Source organism: Phaseolus vulgaris, chromosome 2 (assembly GCF_051622355.1).
Source record: "Phaseolus vulgaris cultivar YP4 chromosome 2, ASM5162235v1, whole genome shotgun sequence".
Taxonomy (NCBI): Eukaryota; Viridiplantae; Streptophyta; class Magnoliopsida; order Fabales; family Fabaceae; genus Phaseolus; species Phaseolus vulgaris.
This window is the reverse complement of record NC_143499.1, coordinates 6166553-6194058: the sequence shown is the minus strand read 5'-3', so window position 1 is coordinate 6194058 and position 27506 is coordinate 6166553. Positions and strand designations below refer to the sequence as shown.

Genomic DNA, 27506 nt, shown 5'->3' with positions numbered 1-27506 from the left:
ATTTGGATACTTTTCGGCATTGTTTAGATCCAGACATAGCACCAGCATTCCTAGTAGCAATTATATATGGAGTACTCTCAAAGTGCTACTTTAAAATCCTTAAACTTCAATCATTCCAATTTTTGAAGCATAATTGTCTTCTTTTTTTGGTAGTTTCCAAGCATAATGGTTTAAATTCTACGTTGCTAGACGTGTTTACCATAATAAATAAGACGGTCAAAAATTAAATATCCATGTACCACTTATATAAATTAATCACCAATCACAGTATCCAGTAAGAGGAACCAATGATTCTCCATTACCGAAAATGCTTTGAAGTTTCAACACCAAACAGTCTGAGGCAGCGTACGTTCACAAATACAATGAGCTGCATAGAAAATTAACTTTGTCACGAACTATGCCACCTCCCTAGAGCCTCACCAACACGAATTCTATCCCCGCTTTGGACACAGAACCTGAACTCTTGAGATGAATCGCCCTCGTTGAGTTTTGAAATTGGAGCTTGGAAAACAAGTACAACTGTTGATCCCATGTTGAAAGCGCCTAACTGGGATTAACAAAATAAAAAAAGGAACTACGTCATGTAAAATGTATTGTCAGCTCTTAGTTCATATGTTAAACTTTATCTACAACAAACAAAAGGAACCCAAATACAACAGCACCTCGACAATACTTCATCTTTAAAGAAAAGATAACACATTTTCGTAAGTATACTGATTCAAATATTCAATCATATGATCCTCATAAATAGTTGTATATATTTTGTACTCAGTGAATCAAGCACAGGAGTTCCAAAAGGCAAAAACCCTTCTAACCTCATCCCCTCTCGTGAGCACTCTGCCTACACCTTCACATTCATAAACCCGTTCTTCAGGAGGCTCTGAATGTAGAAACTTCTTCATTGGCCTGTTTGTATGAAGTTCAGGCTCAATGAACAGCTGTCATGTTAAAATTTAAACTGAAGACATTAATGAATAATTCGGTCAATGACATTGACACGATATAGCAACTGTAAATACAAGTCATCCCAAGCCCATCGGTTATCTTTTGGGTCAGATGGCTTCTATCATTTAATTCGGGTATCCTTATCCTTAAAAAGAAAAGTTGTTGTTGATCCATGAAAAGTGAACTTACTGGGAAAGAAAAGTAAGATTTTAAAATTAAGAGATACTTTAGTCTTTTCCCGGAGTTGTTAACACTAAAATATAACCCTTGTTTTTTTCAATGGACATTAGAGTACAATAGTTACAACCCTAAGGAAGGATGAACAAACCTCAATTGACCCAATATTTGTCGCACCAATTGCAGCAAGTGCCATAAATCCTTCCTGCCACAGACCTTCAAGAATGACCTAAAGAATTTATAGAGTCAATAACTAAAAATATTTTAAGAGTGAAAGAAAACAGAGTATCATAAATCAAATCAATTAACAATTGAAAAAGTAAATAACATCAAAGGAAAAAATAGAGGTCATAATTCAAAAAGACCAGTGTGATGAAATTATTTATGAAGAATGAATCGTTAACTACTTCTGATTGGCAAATGATAATGATCTTATGACAGATTTCATTACTAGGTTAATTCTTCATGAATGAGTTCATCAACAACAACAATTCTCAGAAATAAAAGCAAGACGATGGTAAATGAGAGGATTAGAGAAGTTCTTCAGAGTTCATATGGAGTATTAACTAGAGAGAATGCCACTCCTACCAAGAACTAAAACTCATAACTTTATTTCCCAAGAAAAATATTCAAATGAGAAAAATAGGTAAATTCAGATAAAGGCCCCCTTGCACTTAGAACATTAGTGTAACTGCATCTAGTTTTTTTAAGCAATACATTTATTTTCAATATTAAATTAGATCAATGTGCCACTTAGTTTTTTTTTTTTTTTTTATCGGCAATAAAAAATAAATAAATGGGAACCACTTCAGGAGTGGTTCAACCCTTATACATAAAGAGCAAAACACCTTACCATACTCTTACTATAAAACGCCTACCTGATTATCTAAGGAACAACCAAACTAACCACAGGAAAACATTAAAATACCATTCTCATACAACCCACTGGGTTCAAAACCCAATTAGAGTACCCGAAGGAAGCACAATGGGACTTTGCGTAAATCCACGACCAAACCTTTACTTGTACTAAGGCGAATACTTCGAGCGCATCTACCACCCCCTATCGAAGGACACGCAGTTCCTATGATTCTAAATACCACTCACAACTCCAACCCAAATTGCACCCCAAACGTCATTAACCGAATCTGAAGTCTGACTTAACCTGAACTGTAGAAAGTTTGCCAAATGATCCTTATGAATAACGAAGGACACGCCTAGCCACTTAAAACAAAGACACCAAACACGCCAAGCAAAGTCACAAACGGAAAAAAGATGACTGGACGACTCTTCCACCATCCCACACAGACAACACAAGGGATTCTCAATCACCGCCCCGCATCTTTCCAGATTTACCCTAGTAGCAGCAACCTTATTCTCTATCACCCTCCAAGCAGTGAACAAAGCAGAAGGAAAGACTTTGCACCTTCACAACTTACTGTAAACTGGAGGGACCTCCCCAACTGTATCCTTCCTAACTTGAACATAGGCTGAGTTAACCGTAAAAGTTTGGACCCCCCGGCCTTCCAAATCCAACAATCTTCCTTCCCCAGTTCTAACTTCGCCCCTTGCAACAGCTGAACCAACTGCTCCTCCAGAGGCTTCTCCCATTCAAAAAAGGAACTATGCCAAACAAAGTGCCACACCCAAACACCATCAATCCAATTCTCAAGCTCAGTCACCTTTGCATCTTTAGCCAAACTAAGGGAAAACAGTCTCGGGAAAACAACCTTCAAAGCTCCACAACTCAACTAACTGTCCTCCCAGAAAGAGATACCCTTCCCATCACCAACATCCCACTGAAAACCATCTTCAAAACTTCTTCCCCAACCCTCTGAAGCCCACACCTCCATCAAATCTTTCCACCAAAGGGAACCCTTTCTGGTTTTACCGACCTCTCTCAAATTTCTCCAACCACCATATTTAGAAACAAAGATTTCTTTCCACAAACCTCCTTTATTCGTACCCAACCTCCAAATCCACTTACCTAACAAAGCCAGATTAAACTTCCTAAGGTCAATAACACCAAGACCCCCATAATGACGAGGCTCACAAACCTTTTTCCAGGAGGCCCAAGCGATCTTCCTACCATCGGAACCCCACCCCCAAAGGAAATTCCTTTGTAGCCGAACTAGCTTCTCTGCCATCACAGACGGTAACTTGAATAGTGACATAAAAAATAGCGAGGACAGAACAGACTTTATCAAACAAATCCTCCCAGCCAAAGATAAACACCTACCTTAACACCTTGAAAGTTTACCCTGAACTCTCTAACACCCCGCTCCAAAAAGCACTACCGACAATCCTAAATAAATAAACGGGGTCACCATCACTTTACAATTAAGAATAGCTGCAAAATGTTGAAGCAAGCTCTGACTCAACCCCAACCCGCCAATTCTACTTTTCAAAAAATTCACCTTAAGCCCAGAGGCGAGCTCGGAGCAGAGTAGAATCGCCTTAATATTGAATACACTTTTTATATTAGCTTCACAAAAAAATAAGGTGTCGTCAGCGTATTGTAACATATTTACTTTCACATTAGCCTTGTCAACCACCAAACTGTCAATCAAACTCTTCTCTTCTGCCATCCTAGAAACCCCAGTCAATCCTTCCGCAACTATAAGAAAAAGAAACGGGGCAAGCGGATCGCCTTGACGAAGTCCCTTCCTAAGAATAAACTCCCTAGTTGGGCTACCGTTCACAAGCACAGAGACTGAAGCTGATTCTAGGCAACCTTTTATCCAGCAAATCCATTGAACACAAAAGCCCAGCCTTTCAAGCATATAATAGAGAAAATCCCAACTTACCGAGTCATATGCCTTCTGGTAGTCAACTTTGAAGAAAACACAACTCTTCCTTTTCCTTTTATATTCTTCCAACACCTCATTAGTCACTAACACACTGTCTAACAAACCTCTGCCTTCCAGGAAAGTTGACTGTCTAAAATCAATAACTTTGCTTATCACCTTTTTCAGGCGTAAAGACAATGCTTTGGAGATAATCTTATAGAGACATCCAACTAACGAAATAGGCCTGAATTCGCCAAGTTGCTGGGGATTTTCGACTTTTGGAACTAGACATAGGAATGAAGCATTTGAGCCTCTAGGCCAATTACTCTTATACGCAAAATCCTTCACTGCTGACAACATGTCCAACTTTATAATTTCCCAACAATGCTTTAAGAAACCAAAATTAAAACCATCAGGGCCAGGACTCTTAGAACTATCACAATTCCATACCGCACCCCTTATTTCATCTTCAGAGAAGTCAGCAATCAACAACTCATAGTGAAAGTTGGGTCACATTAATTAAGGTAGAGAAGTCTTTCAAGTTCAATTTTTATTTAAATCACCAAAATAAATACATAAATAGAAACACGAGAACATTGGAAGGAAAGCTAACAGAAAGGCACAACACACTGACATTGACCATGTCAATCAGATATGAATTACCCTCTCGTTCTCAATATAGAGATTTCTAATTGTTCTTGTAGCACGTTCATTCAGGGGATAAAGACGGCCTGCAACATAAACAACAAACCAAATAGATAATAAGAATACAGTAAAACTAACTAGAAATGAATTAATGTGCTCACTGTGCTGCATGATATACAATATATGCAAAACTTGAAAATCTGCATATCTACTTCGTTATTTTCTCCCACCCAGTTCAAATACCTATTTTCCTGATATGTACGAGGAAGAAATATATCCAGAGCTTTATAAAAAACAGTTATCCACCATAAAGCTAAAAAATGCACCTGTAATGAAATCTAAAATTTGCCCAAGAGGAAAATAAAAAAGAAAGTATGTAAAAACAATTCGACATGAAGAAGCCACGTAAACATGTTATGATGAATCTTTTCATTGTTATCTTGCATGGTACATTTTTTATGATCACAGTTAGGAATTACTTGGCAACTTTGAATAAACAGAAGATTAACAAATATTGTTTTCAATTTCTTAGACTGTTAAGGCTTACAGAGATGATTTACCAGAAAAATGCCTGCGCACAAGAATGTTCCAATCAGCTGGGGAGTGTATCCGATGGTAATCTCCAGGCTTCAAGTAAACCACACAGTAAAAAAGTCCTCTCTTTGGGCTACAATGGAAAATTTAATGACGTATGAATCATGCCACACATTCAGTCTCACTGACAATAAAAGTATAGCAAATACATTGCTTTCGGTGGGCCAAAGTTCAATGCAAAAAAACAACAATCATTTGCATTTGTCATGAAAAGGTCACGCATTCTTGATAATATACAAAACATGTCAATATGGAATGCATATTTCTAAACCATGAAAGCAATTCAAACTACTCTTAAGTTTGTTTTATAATGATAATAATAATAAGAAGAAGAATCATACTGAGAGAAGCAGGGACCATTTCTTGAAAAGTTGACAAAAAAATTGGAACTTTTAGTTATAAAAGAAATAAAAAATCTCACTGCATAGATTTTACAGAACCTAAGACTCCTCCAATTATGTAAAACACTTTTGATTTCAATTGCAGCTGCAGCAAGCTTGCTAAATCATAAAGTCTCTATCAATTGAAGTCAGTAAGCCACTTTATGATAGAAACTCAAATAACTTTGAAACCTACCTGAAGTACTGAAATGATGATTTCAAATATTATTGATAGTATGCATCATGAAAAAAAATATTAAGAGTAGATGCATGATGAAAATTTAGAAGTTAATTTGAGATGATGAACAGATAAATATATCCATGTGTGATTTTCTTCAATAAACAGGTCCTTCCTTAAGTACAAATGCTTACAACCAGATGCAGAAATACATTGGTAGCAGAAGGCAATTATAAATACTTCATCACATTACCATGATGATTTTGGGTCCCAAACTTTTGGTGAAGCCAATGAAACTCTCCACCATGACTTTTTGTTCTTTTCAGTATTTGTTGTTGATTCATTAAGCTTCTCTTGCACATCACCATCAGCAGTTGTTGGAAGGAAAGGGCTTGCACCAAGAAGAGAAAAAACTGAATATGAAAACCCTTTTACTTGTTCAATCATTGCCCCTGCTCCCTTCAACTCCCCAAATCTTAAAACTGTACCGTCCACAGGACTAACCTGCAAAAAATAAGTATGGTCAAACAGGTTATATATTTACTGGAAATGGCACAAAGGCATTAGAGATTTTCAAATAGCTGTTACCAGTTACCAGACACTGCGGATCAACATCAATAGGCCTGGAACCTTCTTTCAAAGTGCGGACAAAAAAATCCTTTAAGGTGGCATACTTGTCTAGAGGTAAACCAGCTTCTTCTAAATCTGAGGTGTCAACAACATTACAAACGACAATTAGGAGTATTCTTACACGTATCATTATAGATCATAGTTTATCATGAGCAAGCTCTGCTAGTTTCACGAGATGATGGTTATAGGGGCAAATTACAAGAAAATGTATATATATATATCATACTTGAATGGAATGCCCGAGCCCAAGCTTTATAGATAACGGGCCTTAGCCAAACTGGTATTTCCTGAATAAGTAAAATCATATAAATAATATAACATGCAGAATAATTTTGAAATTATAGAGTTAGCTTTGAATTGATAAAAGGAGAGAAAAGTACATTATAGAAAAATATACTTTAAAATATGCTGCACTGTTTTTATCGTGTACTCTTTTCTTTTCTTTTTTCTGATTACGAGTGCTGCTCTACGTTTTCTCCTTTATTATTTACTTTCCCTTCTTTCCTTCTAATAATATTGCTGTTTTTCACATATTAAAAGTCAACTTTATTTTTCATCAGGTCTCTTATGCTTAAATAACTCATAAATTCTGAATATTGTTTCTCTTTCCAAATTATTACTACCAGTAGCAACAAAAGGGGAATAAAATTGCAAACATAAAAAAAGTACAGCTTCACTAATTAATATATATTAGAAAAGGATATTCAAATATTACATCGACTTCTTACCATGCTTGTCATGTATCCCCAGCATCTAGAAATTGAACGCAGAGGCAGTAACCTTAAAAATGTAGCCTGGTGATGACAAAGCCAGGGCACGTGTCTCAGAATCAAAACAAATATGTAATACACACACACAAGAACTCAAATGTTTCTTTTTTGTACTGATGTAAAAGCTTTACCTTGATATCAGGCTGGAATTCCACTTCAATTCCTTTCTCCTTCATCCCTTCAGTCTGCCACAGGGTAATCAAATTTATTCAATAGAGACTACGTAAACTACAAACCATTTAAGGCTTCAATTCCAATTGAGCAAACAGAATCTAAAAGGAATCCTACTAATGAAGTGCGAAAAAATTTCCAGCATCATGGCTGAAAACAGTGTGGATAAAAACATAAGGCCTTACACTGTGACCAGTGGCAATCTATACCAAAAAATAAGATTCAACTTCTCACTAGTCTAGAATGTTAAAAATATGTTTGTATTTTTCTTTATTTGTTTTACTTTATAAAAGGAGGACGAATGGCAATGATCAATCACTAACAAGACATAGTGCCTGATGTATCACCTTTTCTCCAACATGTTTTGTGGAAGGAAAAAAAGATCACGTTCATTCCATCGAGTTGCTGTGTGCTCTAACAAGGTTGATATTAATGCAACCATGGTTTGGCATAAACCAAACAGGCTCGTAGACAATGCAATTAGACCATACCAGTTGATAAACCAGCAAACATACCCCAAGCATGTGAGCCCTGGTTAAGCAGGATAAGGATATTTGGTGGAAGTTTCAGGTCCATAAGAGCCAATGTAGGCAAGTGGATCGAAAAAAATGTGGCCACTGATGTTGCTAGAAGAATCAGTGGTACGACCAAAACTTGCCCTTGCCAATTAGTCTAACACAATATAAAAATTGAATGTACCTTCTTGTCATCATATAGTCTGCGGGCATGGAGAACACCAAGCATAAGTATGGTAGCAACTGTCGCGCCAGGTACAATAAAAGAATCCCCTGCACACTCTCATAGCAAATAAGCACAACGCTTCAGAGCATGAAGAATACAATCAAAATCACAACATATTCAAAACCCCGTTCAATTTTAAAACCACGATAATTCTTATACTAGTTTCTTTGCGAAGATTACGACCATCACAATTCACAGCAAAACATTCCCTTGAAAATAAATAAATAAACTACTTATGTATGTTATCATAGGTCAACATTCAGCTTCCATCAACGAACCGTTTAACAAAACGTAAATGTATTCATCGTATTTAAAAGTTATGCCAGTTTAACTTGTGTGCGGATTTAAGTGGAGAAGCCACTGAACTGACCTTGAGAATTTCCACTTCCGCCATTGATAGAAGCACGAGGTGGACGAGTTATAAACTTTCTGGCGAAGGAAGTGATGTAACGAGCGCTGTTGAAGGGATGAGTGCGGTGAGGAAGCACTAGAAGCTTGTGTGAAACCCTATATTTCATTCTCGCAAACCGTGGAAGAGGCAGAATAAGGAAGAAGAAAGCGCCACGTTGCAAATTGCAATTCTCGGTTTTTACGCTGGAAGAGAACACCTATGAATATGATCAATAGTATGAACTCAAATCAATATGTAAATTAATATTATTTATAAGTAAATGGGTAATTATTAGAAGGTATTTATTACTGATTTTATTACTCATATATTATTACATTAACTATTTGTGATATACATCCTAACTTAATATAAGAGTGTTTTGTATATTCATCATTCACCGTATATACCAGACAATGACTAAAATTATTTAAAAAAGACAAGCAAATTAACAAAATATCTGGTAAAATTTTGCAAGAACAAATAGAAGTTTATTATCACTTGTTAAGTTATAATATTTGTCTCTTAAATTATATGTTAGCACTTGAATGAGACTAATAATGTGTAATTTTTTTAATAATACGTAGCAAGAATAATTTTTAAAAGTTTATTATTCCTATTAAGTTATAACATTTGTCTCTTAAATGATATGTTAGTTAGCACTAGGATAGTATTGACAATGTGTATTTTTTAAAATTTGTATCAAGAACAATTTTTAATAAAAATTTATATTACTTATTAAATTATAATATTTGTCTATTAAATTATAGGTTGGATGGGATAGGTAATGTGTAATTTTATTATCTTTTAATGTGTAATAAATTTGTTTTTGGTCATTTTCCAATTTATCTCCACCAAACCTTTATTTTTGTTTTGATACATGTCTTTTATGTGTATTCTTTAATCCATGAATTATTTGTTAAATCAAGATGTCAATAACTAACTATGATGACACTTAATTTTTAAAATTTATTTTGTTTGCAGAAAAAAAAAAGTGCTGCAAACACCATAGGTTCCCTTTTATTGGGTCCGGCTGCTTCTTCCTGCACCTCCGTACTTTCTTGTGCCACCCCCATAAATTTTTCTTATTTCAAAAATACCCTTTTCAATATTCCGGATTACATAATCCGGAAGTCTTTTTCTAAATTCAGAATTAGCTTACAGATTATGTAATCCAAAAGTCTTTTGTGATTAGCTTCCGGATTACATAATCCAGAAGTCTTTTCTATACATAAGATTAACTTCTGGATTATATAATCCGGAAGTCTTTTTTTCAGATGTGTTCTTAGCTTCCGGATTACATAATCCAGAAGTTTTTTCTAAATATGAAATTGACTTCCGGATTATGTAATCCGGAATTTACCTGGATTACATAATCCATAGGCTTATTATTTCAAATTCAAGGGGGTGAAAAAAAAATGGTATTTTCATATTTAGTATGGGGGTGGAACAAGAAGGTATGGAGGTGTAGGAAAAAAAAGTCATTGGGTCCGTGCACTATTATCTTTTGGATGTTTCTTCCATCACCCAACCCCATCATTCTTCTTTCTGCACCTATCAAGAATGTGAAATAACGAAAATGATCCTTAGAGTTTTTAAATAAGTCCTAGCACAACGATGTCTCCCTATCTCTTTTTTTTTTATGAAACTGTTTTGGTGAGCATTTTGTGCAATAATGGTGTGCTTTGAATGGTTTGTTTTTTTGTATACTACAGTGTGTAAGAGTGTTTACCTAATTATATATAATTGTAGTGAAGTTTAATTGTAATTCTTAAACCCAAGTAAATTTCACAATATTACCTAATTACAATTATTTCTTATAAAAATATCTAAAAATATAATAATGCATCATGAAACTAACACAATAATAAATTAGGGAGTAACAATGGAATAAGAAAAAAAAATAAAGTTCAGAAAAATTCTCAAGATTTTTTTACATTATTATTTTTTATTTTAAAATTGAAAAAATAATTATTTGAAATTCTATTTTGAAATAAAAGTATTCATAAAAAAATAAAAACAGTTTAGTTTTATACTATCTATAAAGTAATATTATTTTAAAAATTATACAACTAAAATAGTTACTTTTGTAGAGAGGACATTAACAAAATAACATTGATGAAAAAGTTATAAGCATATAATATATGTTGTACTTATAAAATTAAATTATTTTTTAATTATTTATAACTATTAATAATTTTTTTATAATTTATGTAACTGTTTTAAAGGTACATATTTAGTTACTAATTATACCTTTATTTTTTTTTTAAATTTAATTAATTATATATAATAAAAAACTAAACTATTTATAATAAAATTATTTATCTTATAATTATTTTGTATGAATATATTTTTCATAAATTTAATAAAAAAATTATTTTAATAATTATAATGAAAATTAGTTTGTTTTATTTTTTGTTTATAATTTTAAAGTGCTTCTAAATAGCTCAATGATAAATTAGCATTAAAATGAAAACTCTGTATTAAGGAGGCTGTATGATGAACTAATGGTGGTTGAATAATTAGAGTGAGGTATGATAGGTATGATAGAAGCTGAATTTCCCGCCATAATCCACGTCGTAAGCTAAACGCGGAGTTTTGTGCCCAAGCATCATAAACAAACGGTTCTATAAATGAGTAATTGGGACGCGGAAACGAATTTTACTAAAAATTGAAAGCAGGCAACAATGGAAGACGACGGAGGAGAGAGTTCGAGTTTCGTGGTCGGTATCATCGAGAACAGAGCGAAAGAGGTTTCCTACTTAGATTCTCTGATAAACATCTTTTCCATTTTCTACTTAATAAAGGAATTTTCAATTGCACATTTTCCTTTTTTCTCGCTTGCTTTTGCTTCACTTTTTCTATTCAATCTTGCAAGCTAGTTATATTTGTAGTAGTTGATTGCGTTGATTGAGTAAAACTCACATAGCGTTCACGATTATACTACTGTTATAATTGTTCTTGTTAACTTATACGTGGTGGTAAATTCAATTGAGCGTTAGAAACACAAATATATATAAGATTTTAGAGCATGTAGGAGGTGGAAATTAGTCTGATATCCACCATGTAATAGTTATTTCGTGAAGGAGTGGGTGTATCGGAGGTTAGTTTTAATTGTATTAAAATGTGTGAATTTGTTGTTTAATTTTCTGTCCCTAATTCTTACTTATTGTTCCGGACTGTCTGTAAACAACCAAACTTACATGCACCATTTGGTGATCAATTTTTGTGTGACTAAAGCTAAAAGCTCGTGAAGCTAACTCAAGGAATCATCACATTTACTGTTGATAGTGCATATTTAATGTTTACGCCCCCTTTTTTGGTTTCTACGGCCATTCATTTCATGATATTTATATCTAGTTTTTTTTTCCTGCTTTGTATTTTGTAGTAATCTACCAATCAATCACTATGCAGTTCTTTCCTCATTTACAATCTTCTGATATTTTTTAACATCACAAAAAAAAGTTGAATTGGACATGGTGTTTGACATTGGAAAAAAGATATCAAAAATCTGTTATTACCGATATGATCCCAAACTTGAAACAAGACAGATTGTAAACTCTACTGTAAAAAAAATATTCCATTTATTTATGACTAAGGGGCTGTGCTGAGGAAAATTGTATATGTTCAAGAAGAATCAGACAGGGAGGCTTTATGTTGTATTTTTTGGTCACTTATCGAAAGAAAACAGGGACGCACCGGTTGAAATTCCCTTATTTATATTTTTTGTAAGGGATAACGAATGGATTAAAGCAATTTTGAGATAGTTTGAATGCATTTTTTTAATAAACTTTCCTTGCATGTTAAGGAGTGGAAGAAATGATATTTTAATGTCTATATGGAATTAAATGAATCAATCATCTAACAGGTTGGATTAGCTGCTTTTGATTTGAGATCAGCTTCACTGCATCTTTCTCAATATATTGAAACTAGCAGTTCATATCAAAACACAAAGACGCTACTGCATTTCTATGATCCCATAGTGATCATTCTTCCTCCAAACAAGTTAGCATCCAACTGTTCGTCTGCAATTACAGAATTAGTTGATAGATTTTATGGTTCGGTCAAGAAGGTAATATCACCATCTCTCGCTGTCCCTATATCCTTTCCCATATACTTTAAATGAAAAAAATGCGCATATCTGTCTGCAAAGTTCATATTCTTTGGGGAGTCCTTATTTATGCAGGCAGTGCTGCCCCGTGGTTGTTTTGATGACACAAAGGTTTCATTACTTATCTTTTGACTTTCAGCTGATTCCAGGTTTTAGGAAGTTTTAACACTATTTCCTGCTCGTACATGCACTGAAGTTCTGTGATTTAGGGTGCCATCTTGATAAAAAACCTTGCTGCCAAGGAACCTTCAGCACTTGGTTTGGACACTTACTATAAGCAGTATTATCTGTGTCTGGCTGCTGCTGCTGCCACTTTAAAGTGGTATTTCCAATACTCAAATATTCATAAAGATTATCTTGAATGAGGAACTTTGATAATTTAATTTATTGTTGTACAGTATTTGATACATTTAATAGTTGTGAGTCTCTTTGATTATCTCTTAAGGAGAAATCAAATATTCTCTAAGGCTTGCTATGGTATTGTTATTATATGTATACCTGTCCTTTTTGTGATAATCTGAAGTCATTTTCAACTCTTCATAGTATAGGACTGTTTCCACTCTTTTGACTAATGTTTAAGGAAAGTTACATAGCATTTTCTGTTTTGACTAATGTTTAGTCCTAGATATATCCTTTGCATTTTCCCCATTTTCAAACTGTTTCCACTAACTAACATATCAAAGTTACATTATAAGAAATTAATAAATAAATATCTCTCCTTTAAACTACAATGTTGTCCTTTTCATGAATGTGTGCATGTATGTCTGTTTGATAATTCATATTAGGATATTAGCCAAGACATGCAGGTGCTAGCATTGTACCGGAGCCTTTGGAAACTTCAAGCCCTAGAAAGGCATAGGGACCATATCAAAATTTGGTGTGTAATTAATATGTGATTGGAATGAAGCCGAGGCAGGGATATGCAATGGCAAAACTTATAACCAGTGTGCTTGGGATTGGGAGTTATTCCAAAAAGTGGAGGGACTTTCATATCCTCCCATGCCACTCAAAGCCCCAAAATTCTGTCCCTTAAAAAGGAAAGACATGGCCTTTCCTCTTTAAACTTATTGAATAACCAAACTCTAGAGTTGCATTCTCTAATCCATTCCTGTATATTATGAATCACTCTCTTTCATCTTCTTTGAAACACTCAAACATACCCTAAGTTACCTTAGTTATAATACAGAGAGTTTCTTATCAATAATACTGTCCATTATTGTACGTGACGCAGTTGATTACAACTCAAATATCGTAGGGAATACAATTGTATTTGGGCAACTTTGAATAGAAACTTAGATAAAGGAGAAAACCGTGTGTGAACACATGGTCCAGCAGATAGAGAAAGTGCCAAAAGTTCTGCATACGGGTATTGAGAAATTGAAATTCACATATGAAATCTATTCACGAGTTGTCATAATTTAAATAGTTGATATGTTTGCCACAGGTTTTATGGTGTATAAAACATCAGAACACTCGAAAGATCTTTAGGCTGTCAGTGGACTTGATTGGCACACACTCAGCAACTAGCTTTATTTAGGAAAAAAAGTAGACGATTGACTGTTAAGATACTAGTGCCGATAAAAAAAAAGTGCATAACTCTGATCTGGAACTATGGAACTATAACATGAATATATGATCTACATATAATGAAGCGTTTAAACTTTATCCAAGACAACGTGTAATTGTCAATCAAACTATCGTAAGACTTAAGTTCACTTTAGGGCCTAAGTGAAAAAATACATCATTGAACATCCCGTACTAGATATTAATTTAACAGGGTCCTAGCGAACTATATTGAATTATCAGGGATTCTGAAATTTGACCAAGACTTCGACTACATACACATATATTCTTGTGTTCTTATTGTGCTAGAGGAGAACTTCAAGCGCTTAAATGTTTGTGCTCCGCTCATTTCTTGCTCTCCAAGCTTTTGTTGATCCATATCCTTCTCATTAAGATATTTTTTTTGGGTTTGAAGACTAGGGATTAATGTGTCTGTATCGACACTATTTTGGCGAGTTCTTACGTGTATACATGTATGTATATTAAATCCTTATTTGTATTGTTCGGTTGCCTGCAACTAAGTTTTGACGGTATTACACAGGACGGAAGCAGAAAAAGGGATTGTCGTTACGAATCACTCATTGCTGGTATGTGTTCAGTTAGGCGCAATTTTTTTTTATTTTTTTAATTAATTAATACTAATTTTAAATCCATATTATTGTGCTTATCTTATCACTGACATTTCCTGTACCTTAAAGGAAATAAGGTTGCATATCCAGGAATGCTACCTAAAATTTGTCTATTTAAAACTCTTCGTAACTATATATGTGGCTTTAAATATATTTAGTTTTCATGCACATTCATTCCTTATGATACTTTTACACACACATGTTTCATCGTAAACTTCCAACCATTATCTGTCATTATTATTGTTCTTTTGGAATGCGGTTAATATTTGAACTCTTATACTTCAAGTCTTTAGCTGCAAATCCTGTATCTATTTTTATATAAATTTTAATCAGCACTTACTCCACGGAAGATTGTTTTCTGTCCCTTTTTTGAGTCTTTCATTATTTCAGGTCACCTTTAATGGGTCATTTGATCACATGAATATCGATGCAACCAGGTGAGATTGCTATCTACTTTATGCTAATAGCTGTCCTTTACTAATGAATGCTAATGCATTAACATTCAGATTCGCAGATAGAAAACTTAAAATGTAGAAGAAAAGTAGAAAAAGAAAGAGGAGTATAGGTGGCGAATGAATTCAAATTGTTTTGCTTTCCCTTAAAGTCATTGACACAAAACTTTAGTGGCATGTATAGCTTTGGTTTCTATTTTCAATTATCTTCTATCTCTGTTGACTTTGGCTATTATAACATCAATACAAATTTTAGGGCTGTGTAAAATTGATATTAAAACCAGTCTATAATGTGGCTGATTAAGGTTAAAATTCAATTAAAATATATTTTCAAGCAGACAAATAGTTAATTAAAAAGGGTAATTTCGTGATAATTGATACAACTGATAGCCACTTTCTAATGGATTTATTTTTATAGGATATTCTTCAGGGGAAGTATTTTGAATATTAAGTCCAATTTACTTTTCAGTGTTATCTGTTTAATCTATGCTTATGAATTTCATGGTTAAAATTTAATGGCAGTGTCCACAATTTGGAAATTATTGAGCCATTTCATTCTACCCTACTGGGAACAAGCAACAAAAAGAGAAGTTTGTTTCACATGCTCAAGACAACGAAAACTATTGGAGGGTATGTGATTATTCACACAAGTTTCTTCATGCAGCATTGATTGTTTGACATTGTATTTGTTTCCTTCAGGACTAGACTACTTCGTGCCAATCTGTTGCAGCCTCTAAAAGACATTGAGACAATCAATGCTCGACTTGATTGCCTAGTTAGTCTCAATCGTATTTTTTAATTTTATCCTTTTGTGCTATGTCATACGTTCCTCTTATTAGTTAAGATGTAGATGTGTTCCTTCCTTTATTTTCTAGCTTTCTCTTTATATTTTCCACCATTTTTACAAGTCCGGCCTATAGATTTCTGTCCAGATAATTCTTCATTAAGCTTCAATAGTCTGAAATTTACTAATGTGTTAATAGATGAATTTGGATTCTCTATTGGGTTTTTTGTACTGTTCCTCTACTGTGCTTTTAAAATACATAAAAAAAACTTTTTTAATATATCAAAATCAGTATATTTTGAAGACACAACATGGTCAAAACCAAAAATCCAGCAGAGAATCTGGACTCGTTAATAGATACACTCATATTTGTAGTTTAGTTTTAATTTTGAAGCTTGAAAACCACCTAACAGAATTTAACTCAGTTCTTTTGTATTTATTATTTATAACATGCCCTCTAATATTTAATTTTAGGATGAATTGATGAGCAACGAACAACTATTTTTTGGCCTTTGTCAGATTTTGCGTAAATTTCCAAAAGAGACTGGTAATTAAGAGCAGTAGTTGAACAGATATCAGTTTTTAAGTATGTTAAACATCTTTAGTCGTAACGCAGAACTGTATGGTTTCAGATAGAGTCTTATGTCACTTCTGCTTTAAGCCTAAGAAAGTTACAGCTGAGGCCTTGGCAGTTGAACGGGCTAAAAAGAGTCAAGTGCTAGTATCTAGTGTAATCCTCCTTAAGACTGCCTTGGACGCCCTTCCTTTACTATCTAAGGTACCTCTCTCTTTCTCATCCACATACTAGAATCAGGCAGGTATTGAATAAAAAAGAGGTTACAGATGATCATGTCTTCTGCTAAAAATATCAGGTGCTCAAGGATGTGAAAAGTTCCCTTCTTTCAAATATCTACAAGTCAGTTTGTGAAAATGAGAAATATGATCTTATTAAGAAAAGGTATGCTAAGATTTTCTTCTGTATGAGAGTATGTGCAACAGTTACGTGTTAGATGATGAATATGTTGTTTGTAAATCCATTATCTACTTGAGTTTGTATATTTCTCAAGTTATAATGATGAAAAAAAATTATTAGAATATTCAGAGTAAAATATTATGTAACCAAATAGTGGAAAGAAATAGATGAAATATATTTCTAAGATATCTTACAAATGTGATTACAGACGGTTTTACAACCTAATTAAAGAAAGAAATAATAGGCAATGAAAGCCAGAAATAATGAGTGTTTAAAGCTGTACAAATCAAATAAAATCAAATCACTAACAAATCTGTCCTAATAAATATAAAATGGAATCTGCACTTAATTATAACATAATTCTCCTGATTATGCAACACTCCCCCTCAAGTTGGTGAATGTATATCTATCATTCCCAACTTGCAAGTAAGATCTTCGAATTGTTTTGTGGGAAGTCCCTTAGTAAACATATCTGCCAATTGGAGTCTTGAAGGAATGTACTCAGTGGCTATAAGACCATCATCCAACTTCTCTTTAATAAAGTGTCGGTCTATCTTTACGTGCTTTGTTCGATCATGTTGAACTGGATTGTGTGCAATACTGATAGCGGGACTTATTATCACATGCCAAACCCATAGGAGCTTCATATTTTATTTTTAGGTCATCAAGTATGATCTTCATCCATAAGAGTTCACACACCCCTTGAGCCATGGCTCTAAATTCTGCCTCTGCACTTGATCTTGCAACTACATTTTGCTTCTTGCTCCTCCATGTCACCAGATTTCCACCCAAGAACATGCAGTAGCCTGTGGTGGATCTCCTATCAACTATCGATCCTGCATAGTCAGCATCAGTATATACTTTCATGGATAAGTTTTCCCCCTTTTTGAATAGCAATCCTTTTCCTGGAGAGGCTTTTAAGTACTGAATAATTTTATCTACTGCCTGCAAGTGTCTTTCTCTTGGATCATGCATAAATTGACTAACCACACTAACTGCATAGGCTATATCTGGCCTAGTATGTGAAAGATAAATGAGTTTTCCCACAAGTCTTTGATATTGTGTCTTCTCTACTTTTGGGTTTTCCTCATCATTCCCAATCCTATGATTTTGCTCTATTGGCACTCCAGTGGGCTTACAACCCAACTTACCAATCTCTTTGAGAAGATCAAGGATGTATTTCCTTTGAGAAATAAAGATGCCCTGTCTCGAGTAAGCAACCTCTATCCCAAGGAAGTACTTCAGCTTCCCAAGATCCTTCATTTCAAATTGAGCAGCTAGTCTCTCCCTCAAATTTTGTTTTTCAATCTCATCATCACCTGTAATAATCATATCATCTACATAGACCAAAAGCAGAGTGAGTTTACCATTCTGAGAATGTTTTATAAACAGAGTATGGTCACCTTGGCTTTGTCGGTACCCCAAAGATACCATAGCTTGAGTAAACCTTCCAAACCAAGCACGAGGTGATTGTTTAAGACTATATAGGGCCTTCTTAAGTCTGCACGCCTTATTCCCTTCATTAACAATACCATAACCAGGTGGAATCTCCATGTATACTTCTTCCTCCAAGCTTCCATGCAAGAAGGCATTTTTAACATCAAATTGATGCATTGCCCAACCAAAGTGTGCTGCCAGGGAGAGAATAATCCTGACGGTATTCATTTTTGCCACTGGAGCAAAAGTCTCCTCATAATCGATCCCATAGGTTTGAGTGTACCCTTTTGCAACCAACCTTGCTTTATACCGATCCAGTGTGCCATCAGACTTATACTTAACTGTGTATATCCACCTACAACCCACTGCTTTCTTATCTTTTGGTCTCTCTACAATCTCCCAAGTCTCATTCCTTTCTAACGCGCTCATTTCTTCATTCATGGCTCGAATCCAGTTCTCATCTTTTAAGGCTTCTTGTACCGATGTAGGGATTTTGATAGAATCAATAGCAGAAAGAAAACTCTGGTGCTGCATAGAAAGTTTTTCTGTAGACACAAATTGGGATATAGGATATTTGGCACAAGATCTTTTTTCTTTTCTCAAGGCAATAGGTAAATCATTTAGGTTAGGTTCAAAAGCAGTATTTAAGGTGTCCTCAAGAGTCTCACTGGTATGAGTTCTTACCTCCGGTTCAGACAATTGAAGTTGTTGTTCGACCAGGACGGGTTCTTGTTGCCTTCGCTGATATTGTTTTCCAAAATATTTGTCTTCATTATTCTTCTCTGGTAATGATGTTGGTGCAGGGTCTTTGTCATCCTCCCTAAGAACGAAATCCTGCAACAAAGGAAAAAGTGGCAACTCAAGGTCCTCAGCTTCTTGAATACTCTCCCCCTGAAGCTGAGAACTAGGAAAGAAAGACTCTGTTTCATGGAAGGTGACATCTTTGGAAATATAAACTTTACGACTTTGAAGATGATAACATTTGTACCCCTTTTTGTTGGGGACATAACCGATGAAGACACATTTGATGGCACGAGGATCTAACTTACCCCGATAAGGACTATGAACATGGACAAAAGCAGGACAACCAAAGACACGATTCTGAAGACTATTCAACATGGGAATAGAAGGATAGAATGTGGTCATAACCAATAGGAGTAACATCCTCTAGAACCCGAGAGGGTAATCTATTAATCAAATAAGTGGCAGTCAGGACTGCTTCCCCCAGTAAGATCTAGGAACAGATGTTTGGAAAAGTAAAGCTCGAGTAATCTCAAGGAGATGACGATTTTTCCTTTCAGCAACCCCATTTTGTTGAGGAGTGTCCACACAGGTTAATTCATGAACAACTTCATTTTCCTCAAGGAACTTGGAATGGTTTTGGTTCACATATTCTCTTCCATTATCAGAACGCAATCTCTTAATTGGACATTCAAATTGTGTTTGAATCATTCTGTAAAACTTTACAAACAAGTGAAAAACTTCAGACTTATCTTTCATGAGGAATATCCAAGTAACCCGAGTACAATCATCAATAAATGAAACAAACCATTTTGCACTCGAGATATTAGGAATAGGTGAAGGTCCCCATACATCTAAATGAATAAGATCAAAAGGTTTAGAACTTTTATTACCATTGGGAGGAAAAGTTGTCCGATGGTGTTTAGCAAACTGACAAACATCACAATGAAATGACTCAGCAGACACTTTTGTAAATAAAATAGGACATAAGGACTTTAGGGTACTAAATGGAGGATGACCAAGACGTCTGTGTTGAAGCCATATCTGAGAGGATGACCAAGATTCACGACCTTGCTGAAGATTAGAAGTGTGTGCCTGTAGTCTAGCACCCTTTTTACTTTCTTCATGCTGTAAATAATATAACCCGTCCTGCTCTTTAGCAATTCCAATAGTTTTCCCCGTGGCAAGATCCTGAAAAACACAATGGGAAGGGAAAAATACCACTGCACAATTTAAATCTTGGGTAATCTTTTGAATAGACAAGAGGTTATTGGATAGTTTGGGAACATGAAACACATTTTTTAAAGGAAATGAAGGTTGAAGGTGAATGTTACCACGACCATTAATGGGGGTAGTGGAACCATTAGCAACAGTAATATATGGCTTACCGGATAAAGTAGTGTAGGATGAAAAAGAAGAGGAATGAGGTGTCATATGATCAGTAGCACCAGAGTTTATATTCCAGATATTTTCAGTACTAGAAGCATTAAAGGATAAAAAACTAGAACTCTTGCCACTCATAGTAAAGGAACAATAGTTAGATGGCTTAGTAAGGGAGTCCATGAGAGTTCAAAACCAACTGAGTTTTTCAGATTGACAAAATTTGATCTTGTTCACACACAAAATTTTCCGATGGCGGTTTCCGGCGAGCAGTGGCAGTTCCGGCGAGCGACGACAGTGGTGGTCGGCGGTGGCAGTAACGGTCAATGGTGCAAGGTGGTGGTGGTCAATGGAGAAAGGATAAGGAAAATAGAAATTTGCAGCAATGAAGGCTGTCCAAAAAAAATAATTGCAGCAATGAAGGCTGTCAAGGAAAATGATTACAACAATGAAGGCTAAAAAAAAAATTTGCGGAAGCAGAGTCTCCTAGATCAAGAGCTCTGATACCATATTACGAAGTGGACTTTAAGCCTAACACAACCCCATAAAACCGGCTCATAGGGTTGAGGTTTGCACCCACTTATATACAATGAAAGGCTCTAATCTCTAATCGATGTGGGATCTTCAACACACCCCCTCACGCCGAGACTACCAACTCGTGCGTGGGACTATATATTATGGGTGGTCCGATAGCGGCCTGATAGCGGGTGGCCTGATAAGCCCAACAAATACTCGCTAGGATAGGCTTGAAATGGCTCTGATACCAAGTGGAAAGAAATAGATGAAATATATTTCTAAGATATCTTACAAATGTGATTACAGTCTCTATTTATAGACTGTTTTACAACCTAATTAAAGAAACAAATAATAGGCAATGAAAGCCAGAAATAATGAGTGTTTAAAGCTGTACAAATCAAATAAAATCAAATCACTAACAAATCTGTCCTAATAAATATAAAATGGAATCTGCACTTAATTATAACATAATTCTCCTGATTATGCAACACAAATAATCAACAATTATATATATTTTTACTGATAGAATTGCTTCGTCCTAATTCATTATACTCACCCATTACACAATTGGTCAATTCTTATCATAGGATTAAAATATCTATTTACAACCCATTATTTTTGAATCTAAGATATTTGATAAAATAAGCTTCATACTTTATATGATCATATACATCAGCAAAAATATTTGTGAAGTAATATTCTCATTGGTTAAACAAAAACTTATATGTTTTATTTAATTCTAACTAAGAGAAGAGGACCAATCACATCATGCATTGATGAGTTATTTTTGTTACAGGATAGGGGAGGTTATTGATGAAGATGTACTTCATGCACGTGTTCCTTTTGTTGCCTGCACTCAACAATGCTTTGCTGTTAAGGCTGGAATTGATGGCCTCTTGGATATTTCACGAAGATCATTTTGTAAAACCAGTGAAGGTTTTATTATCTGCTTACATGAATTTTCTTTACTGTCAACAGTATAATCTTTCTCGTCATGGTGCATATCATATCTGTTTTCTCAACAAAATTGGTGTTACTTTCACAGCCATCCACAATCTTGCAAACAATTACCGAGAGGATTTTAAGTTTCCCAATTTAAAGCTTACCTTTAAAAACAGACAAGGATTCCACTTTGTAATACCACAGAAGAATATTCAAGGAAAACTTCCAAGCAAGTTCATTCAGGTTAGGGATTGAATTATTGTTGCTATATTTTTAAAGTATCCTTTTAAAAGTTCTGTTTTCTATGAACCTACTGTTCTTTTGACCTTATATTAGGTTGTTAAACATGGCAACAATATTCATTGCTCGACTTTGGAACTAGCATCTGTGAGTAGTTTAATCATTTGAATTTCATGAGCAAAAGAATTCCATTCACCTTACGATATTGATGTACTGATAAATAATATAAATAACTGTAATTCACAAACTGTGTTTGTTGACTATATATTTGTATTACTTATATAAAGGCTTTACTGTGTGTGCATTAGTTTTGATGAGATCATGGTCAGGCCAACTCTTTTATCCCAAGAAGAAAATTATTACTCTAATCAAGAATGGATTTTCTTGTGACAAGTCATGTGAAAAGTTTGTGTGTATCTCTCCCTTCATAAATATTAAATAGGTGGAGGCCCTATCAGAATTTGTGAATATCTATGAAGAAAGAGGTATTCACAAGTTTTTCACGACAATAAAATGACGAAATTCTTTTACATGAGAATCCATCTGTTCCATGTGCCTCCTACTAGTTTATGGAGATTCTTTTATTATATGGATCATATGTTAAAGACTCTTGTATGTTTTCCTGTTGATTAGGTATTTGGCTTTTAATTGTGGAAATTATCTTCATGGTTTTTGGTTGGCCCCAAAATGCTTTTTATTCCCAAACTGGCAAACATTATTCAAGCTTCTAGCTAAAAGTATGACATAAAATGCTGTTGCATTTTGTTTGATACGATACCACACTATAAGATGTTACTTTTGTTCAGAAGCTTGTTTAGGTTCATGAAATATTTTTGTTTATTTTAATGAAAATTTCAGTTGAATGCTAGGAATAAATCTGCAGCCGCAGAATGCTATACAAGAACAGAGGTTTGTCTGGAAGGTAGTACATGACGCACTGCCATTTGCCAGTACAAATGTTCAAAAGCGTCGCATGTTTGCTCTTTGTTTATTTGTGCCTGCATGTATTAAACTGCTCGTGTTGACTTTAGCAAGTGACAAGAAAGAAAACTACTGAAATATTACTTCATCAGTTGGAAAATTCTGGTTGTTGCATTGCATTTCAGCAACAAACGTAATGCAATGTTTTTGTTATCACAACGTTTTTGTAAGCATTAACTTAAAATAACTTTCATGGCACAACTTAATGCAACCTCACATGATTAAATTGATCTAGCTTAGCATGTAACTGATTTTATTCAATTGGATTGAATTTTATCTTTTGTAGATGTTAACAATTGAAAAATTAGTTACAATGACATGATATCATGATAAAGATCCAATCTATTTAGTTCCTTGGACTTGCATGATCTCATATTTTCAAGTATTTCATATATATCTATTGTAATAGAAAAAATAATTACAGAACTTATGGATGACATTCGTGAGAATGTCTCTGTGTTGACACTACTTGCTGAAGTCTTGTGCTTGCTGGATATGATTGTCAATTCATTTGCTCATATGATATCAACTAAGCCTGTTGATAGATATACAAGACCAGAGTTTACAGGTAATAAAATTGATCATTTCTATAAATATTTTGTTCATCAATGAAGAAATTTCTTTATTGATATTTTTTGTTGGATAGAGAATGGGCCATTGGCAATTGATTCTGGTAGACACCCAATCCTGGAGAGCATACACAATGACTTTGTTGTACGTAATGAGCATATCAATAGTCATTCTAACTTATCTCCACAGACCACATTTTTCTCACGTAGATGGATTCTGCACCTTTTTTGGTAGTAATTAATCTTTTACATTTCAGGCCAATAATATATTTCTGTCGGAAGCCTCAAATATGGTGATTGTAATGGGTCCCAATATGTAAGAAATTTCTTTTACATGTCTAAGGTGTACATTTAAATAAAGGGAGATTGAGGACAATAAAATTCCTATGTGCTTTGCTAGACTAGAAAATGACCTATTCCTTAATCATGGCCTAATGCCTCTAGCAAGAACAAGGGAACATTAATGGACATACTAGAGATATGCAAATGTAAATCTCACAATGATGAGCCAAAAGCGAAAAGGATTCCAAATAATTTTAATGCCTCTGATATGAGATTGTCACTTTGAAAAATGAGACGAACTACATAATCTGAAACTAGACTTGTGTAAAAAAACACGCCTGATATATTTTCCTTCAAACAATGTCATGAGGGGCTGGCATCAATATTAATCATTATGTCTTTCTCATGTACAGTTTGAGGCGAATTATTTATGAACTAGAGCAAAAATTACTATATTTTTAATAGACACGTGCTTACATGAAGAATATCAAATTTTGAGATTTATTTTCTTCATTCCCTTCCCCCAGGAGTGGAAAGAGTACGTACCTTCAACAAGTGTGTCTCATAGTTATTCTTGCTCAAGTTGGGTGTTATGTTCCTGCTCGTTTCTCAACTCTTAGGGTAGTTGATCGTATGTTTACAAGGATGGGCGCAGTTGACAATCTTGAATCGCACTCTAGCACGGTACAATTTCTAAACACTCGCTTTGTGAGACAATTTAATCCTGATGATGTAGTTTAAAATTATAGATGAAGTTATTTGGATATGTAGTTCATGACAGAGATGAAAGAAACAGCTTTTATCATGCAGAATGTCTCGCGAAGGTAATGCTGCACCTTTTGATCTGCTTCACTCTAGATACAAGCAACAGGTTTATTTTTTTGTATAAATATTTTGATGGATGCAGGAGTCTGATTGTTATGGATGAACTTGGGAGGGCTACTTCATCCATGGATGGATTTGCAATGGCGTGGAGTTGCTGCGAGCATCTTTTGTCACTTAAAGCGTAATTTTTCTTCCTTTTTTTATTATTAGTATGCATTTATAGTATCTTAGAGTGTAATTTGATCGATAGTTACGGAAATCCAGTTATTATGTTATAAATGAATATAATTAGAGTTACTTTTTGTTTAAATAAGTTTGTTAAATATAACTTTAAGTAGTTAGTTTTATTGGAATGAAATAACGCAATCAATTTTTAATAAAATAAAAAATATGTATGAAACTAAAAAAGAGAAAATGTTGGTAGAAATTATTATATTAGAAATAAAATTTATTTAACGTAGAAATTGTTAAGTTCGTGTAATTTTATATAAAAGATAAAACTTTTTTTTATACTATGCTTAATTATGATACTTGGAGATTATGCTATTATTTAATAGCATTTAATTGTTTAAAATTTATTTCTATTTAAATTCATCTAAGATTAATATATTTTTTTATTGGGACTAAGTTTTCCGATTTAAAAATCCTGCTTTTTTTTATAAACTTCAATTATTGTTCGAAATACATTCTTTTGCAGATGTTTTTTTTTCTTAAGAGGCGCCTGAAATCTTAAACATGTTCTTAGTTGCACGGGTTTCAACTGAAAAAAATTTGCATGGATTTGGTGTTAAATTGTTAATTGAAGGAAAGCTCAAAGCTGGTAGAGTTTTCATCAACTATCAGGGAACATATCATTGCTATTGATATTTCTTTTCCTGAGCTAAAGTTATATGTTGATAATTCTGTTATAAGGTAGAGTTTATAACAAAATTATAACATATAACATTGCTTACCAATTATTTATAAACTAGTGTATGGTTGTAAACTAGTGTATGAAATTATAAGTAACATTTTTTCTTAATCCTTCCTCAGGTATACCATATTTGCCAGTCATATGGAAAACATATCGGAGTTAGCAACTATCTATCCCAACGTGAAAATTCTTCAGTTTCATGTAGACTTAAAAAACAACCGGTTGGACTTCAAGGTGGTACTTCTAATTTTTTTTTAAAATAATGATAATATTAACAATCCTATTTAAGTATATAGTAAATTATAAATTATAAATAATCAATTATTTATTTATATTATTATAATATGATTTTGAAGTAGTTGTATTAGTTGTTAAAGTACTTTTTTTTTCTTGTGTTTGGGACAATTATTTGCGAGCTTATATTCTGGTTTATTTAGTTTCAACTTAAGGAAGGAACGACACGTATCCCCCATTATGGGCTTCTCTTAGCAGAAGTGGCAGGATTACCAAGTTCGGTTATTGAGACTGCCAGAATGATCACATCTAGGATTTCAGAAAAGGTGTTTTGATTTTTTATTAGTTCCTCTGTGCATTTATATTAATATAGTAATAGTTGTGGAGAAGCTGTTAAGATTGAAATAGAAAGTAGTAATGAGATATTGTGTGGTGTCATTAGGAAGGGAAGAGAATGGAAGTTAACTGTATACAGCACTATTCAATCCAGAGGGCATACCATGCTGCACAGCGCTTGCTATGCCTCAAATATTGCAACCAAGACGAGGATGTCATTCGGCTAGCTCTGCGGAATCTTAAAGAAAGCTGCATCAACAATTGAAGTCCACATAAACCCCCCATTTATTTTTAATAAATTGTCATCTTTTTTCTTTACTCATAATACTACACATTAGGTGTTTTTTTTTTAGGATTATATATGATATAAAAGATCTAACATTCGAGTTGCGAGAAATAAATTTAACTTTTAAGGCGTTTGTATGATTGATAATATTCTAATAATTTAATGTAAAATGCAATTAATTTAATTAAAACGACATAAATCATGATTTATTAGAGTTGAACTATGCTTTTAATCCTAATATATATAGTCTACTAAAAATATTTGTTAGTTTATAAACTTGGCATTTTTTACTACTTTATTAATCCATATTATTTATTATAAATAATTTAATATTAAATATTAATTACTATAGTTAAGTCAACAAATTTTTTAAATTGAAATTGAAATAATTACATTTTTTTCCCAATTTTAATATTTTTAGTATAAACAAAATACTATTATTTTTATCATTATGTTTCACTAAAAGATTATACTTTGTCTATAAAATAAATTTGAAATTATAATATTAAATCATTTAAGTAAATCATTCGATAAAAAATATAAAATTAAATTAACATACATAACTATCTTATTTATATATTAAATAAAATATATTACTTAATTTAAGTATATAAAAATATTAATCATCCTGTTACAAAAACTTTATTAATTTTTTAAGTATAAAATTATATTAAAAGAATGGTTAAAAAATATCGAGCTTAAAATATATAAAATAAGTTTGAAATAGTAAAATAAAGGAAAATCTTCATGAATTACAAATATAATTCAATTGTTCCATACTACTAATTTTTACATAAACTCCGCTAATAAAAATATTACCCTAATTGTACTCATAAAAATACTTACTTTATAAGAAACTTATATTGACTATAGAAGTTAACATAACCAATGGTTCAATGAAATTGAC

The 27506-nt window shown here is 33.6% G+C and overlaps 2 protein-coding genes across 16 annotated transcripts; one reads left to right on the top strand and one right to left on the bottom strand.

Moving 5' to 3' along the window:
• Positions 1-223: 223 nt before the first annotated feature.
• Positions 224-8663, bottom strand: PSD1 (phosphatidylserine decarboxylase 1). 5 transcript variants are annotated; one of them, XM_068611760.2, is made up of 13 exons: positions 8388-8606; positions 7976-8064; positions 7624-7807; positions 7237-7290; positions 7064-7129; positions 6562-6622; positions 6301-6410; positions 5959-6209; positions 5114-5220; positions 4572-4639; positions 1274-1351; positions 816-938; positions 224-547 (listed from the first exon to the last, which is right to left on the bottom strand). In XM_068611760.2, the coding sequence occupies exons 4-13, from the start codon at positions 7279-7281 to the stop codon at positions 389-391; spliced, it is 1068 nt and encodes a 355-aa protein (XP_068467861.2). In that variant the 5' UTR covers positions 7282-7290; positions 7624-7807; positions 7976-8064; positions 8388-8606; the 3' UTR covers positions 224-388. The 5 variants fall into 5 exon arrangements, with proteins under 5 accessions (XP_068467861.2, XP_068467860.2, XP_090154292.1 ...); XM_068611759.2 differs by lacking the exon at positions 7624-7807 and having other exon boundaries at positions 8388-8663; XM_090298166.1 differs by lacking the exon at positions 6562-6622 and having other exon boundaries at positions 8388-8647.
• A 2251-nt stretch (positions 8664-10914) lies between these two features.
• MSH4 (MUTS-like protein 4) lies at positions 10915-26726 on the top strand. Of its 11 annotated transcripts, none has more exons than XR_016518403.1 (24): positions 10915-11158; positions 12274-12477; positions 12592-12627; positions 12726-12838; positions 14621-14666; positions 15099-15145; positions 15683-15790; positions 15860-15935; positions 16419-16491; positions 16577-16722; positions 16817-16902; positions 21788-21927; positions 22037-22176; positions 22270-22320; positions 23043-23095; positions 23579-23722; positions 23801-23868; positions 23981-24039; positions 24533-24689; positions 24777-24829; positions 24913-25011; positions 25863-25977; positions 26181-26303; positions 26420-26726. XR_016518403.1 is itself a non-coding variant. In XM_068611755.2 (24 exons), exons 1-24 carry the CDS (start codon positions 11093-11095, stop codon positions 26576-26578), a joined length of 2373 nt encoding a protein of 790 aa, XP_068467856.1. In that variant the 5' UTR covers positions 10915-11092; the 3' UTR covers positions 26579-26726. The 11 variants fall into 11 exon arrangements, 9 of the variants coding, with proteins under 9 accessions (XP_068467856.1, XP_068467857.1, XP_090154290.1 ...); XM_068611755.2 differs by having other exon boundaries at positions 23032-23095; XR_016518402.1 differs by lacking the exon at positions 23043-23095.
• The last annotated feature ends 780 nt before the right edge of the window (positions 26727-27506 follow it).

Coding starts and splice junctions, on each gene's coding strand:
- PSD1 (XM_068611759.2), bottom strand. CDS start 8,535: ATGAAATATAGGGTTTCACACAAGCTTCTAGTGCTTCCTCACCGCACT. Junction 6,411..6,561: donor GGCTCGGGCATTCCATTCAA/GTATGATATATA, acceptor TTGACACCTCAG/ATTTAGAAGAAGCTGGTTTA. Junction 4,640..5,113: donor TGTGCGCAGGCATTTTTCTG/GTAAATCATCTC, acceptor TTTATGTTGCAG/GCCGTCTTTATCCCCTGAAT.
- MSH4 (XM_068611755.2), top strand. CDS start 11,093: ATGGAAGACGACGGAGGAGAGAGTTCGAGTTTCGTGGTCGGTATCATC. Junction 16,492..16,576: donor TAAATTTCCAAAAGAGACTG/GTAATTAAGAGC, acceptor GTATGGTTTCAG/ATAGAGTCTTATGTCACTTC. Junction 26,304..26,419: donor CATCTAGGATTTCAGAAAAG/GTGTTTTGATTT, acceptor TGGTGTCATTAG/GAAGGGAAGAGAATGGAAGT.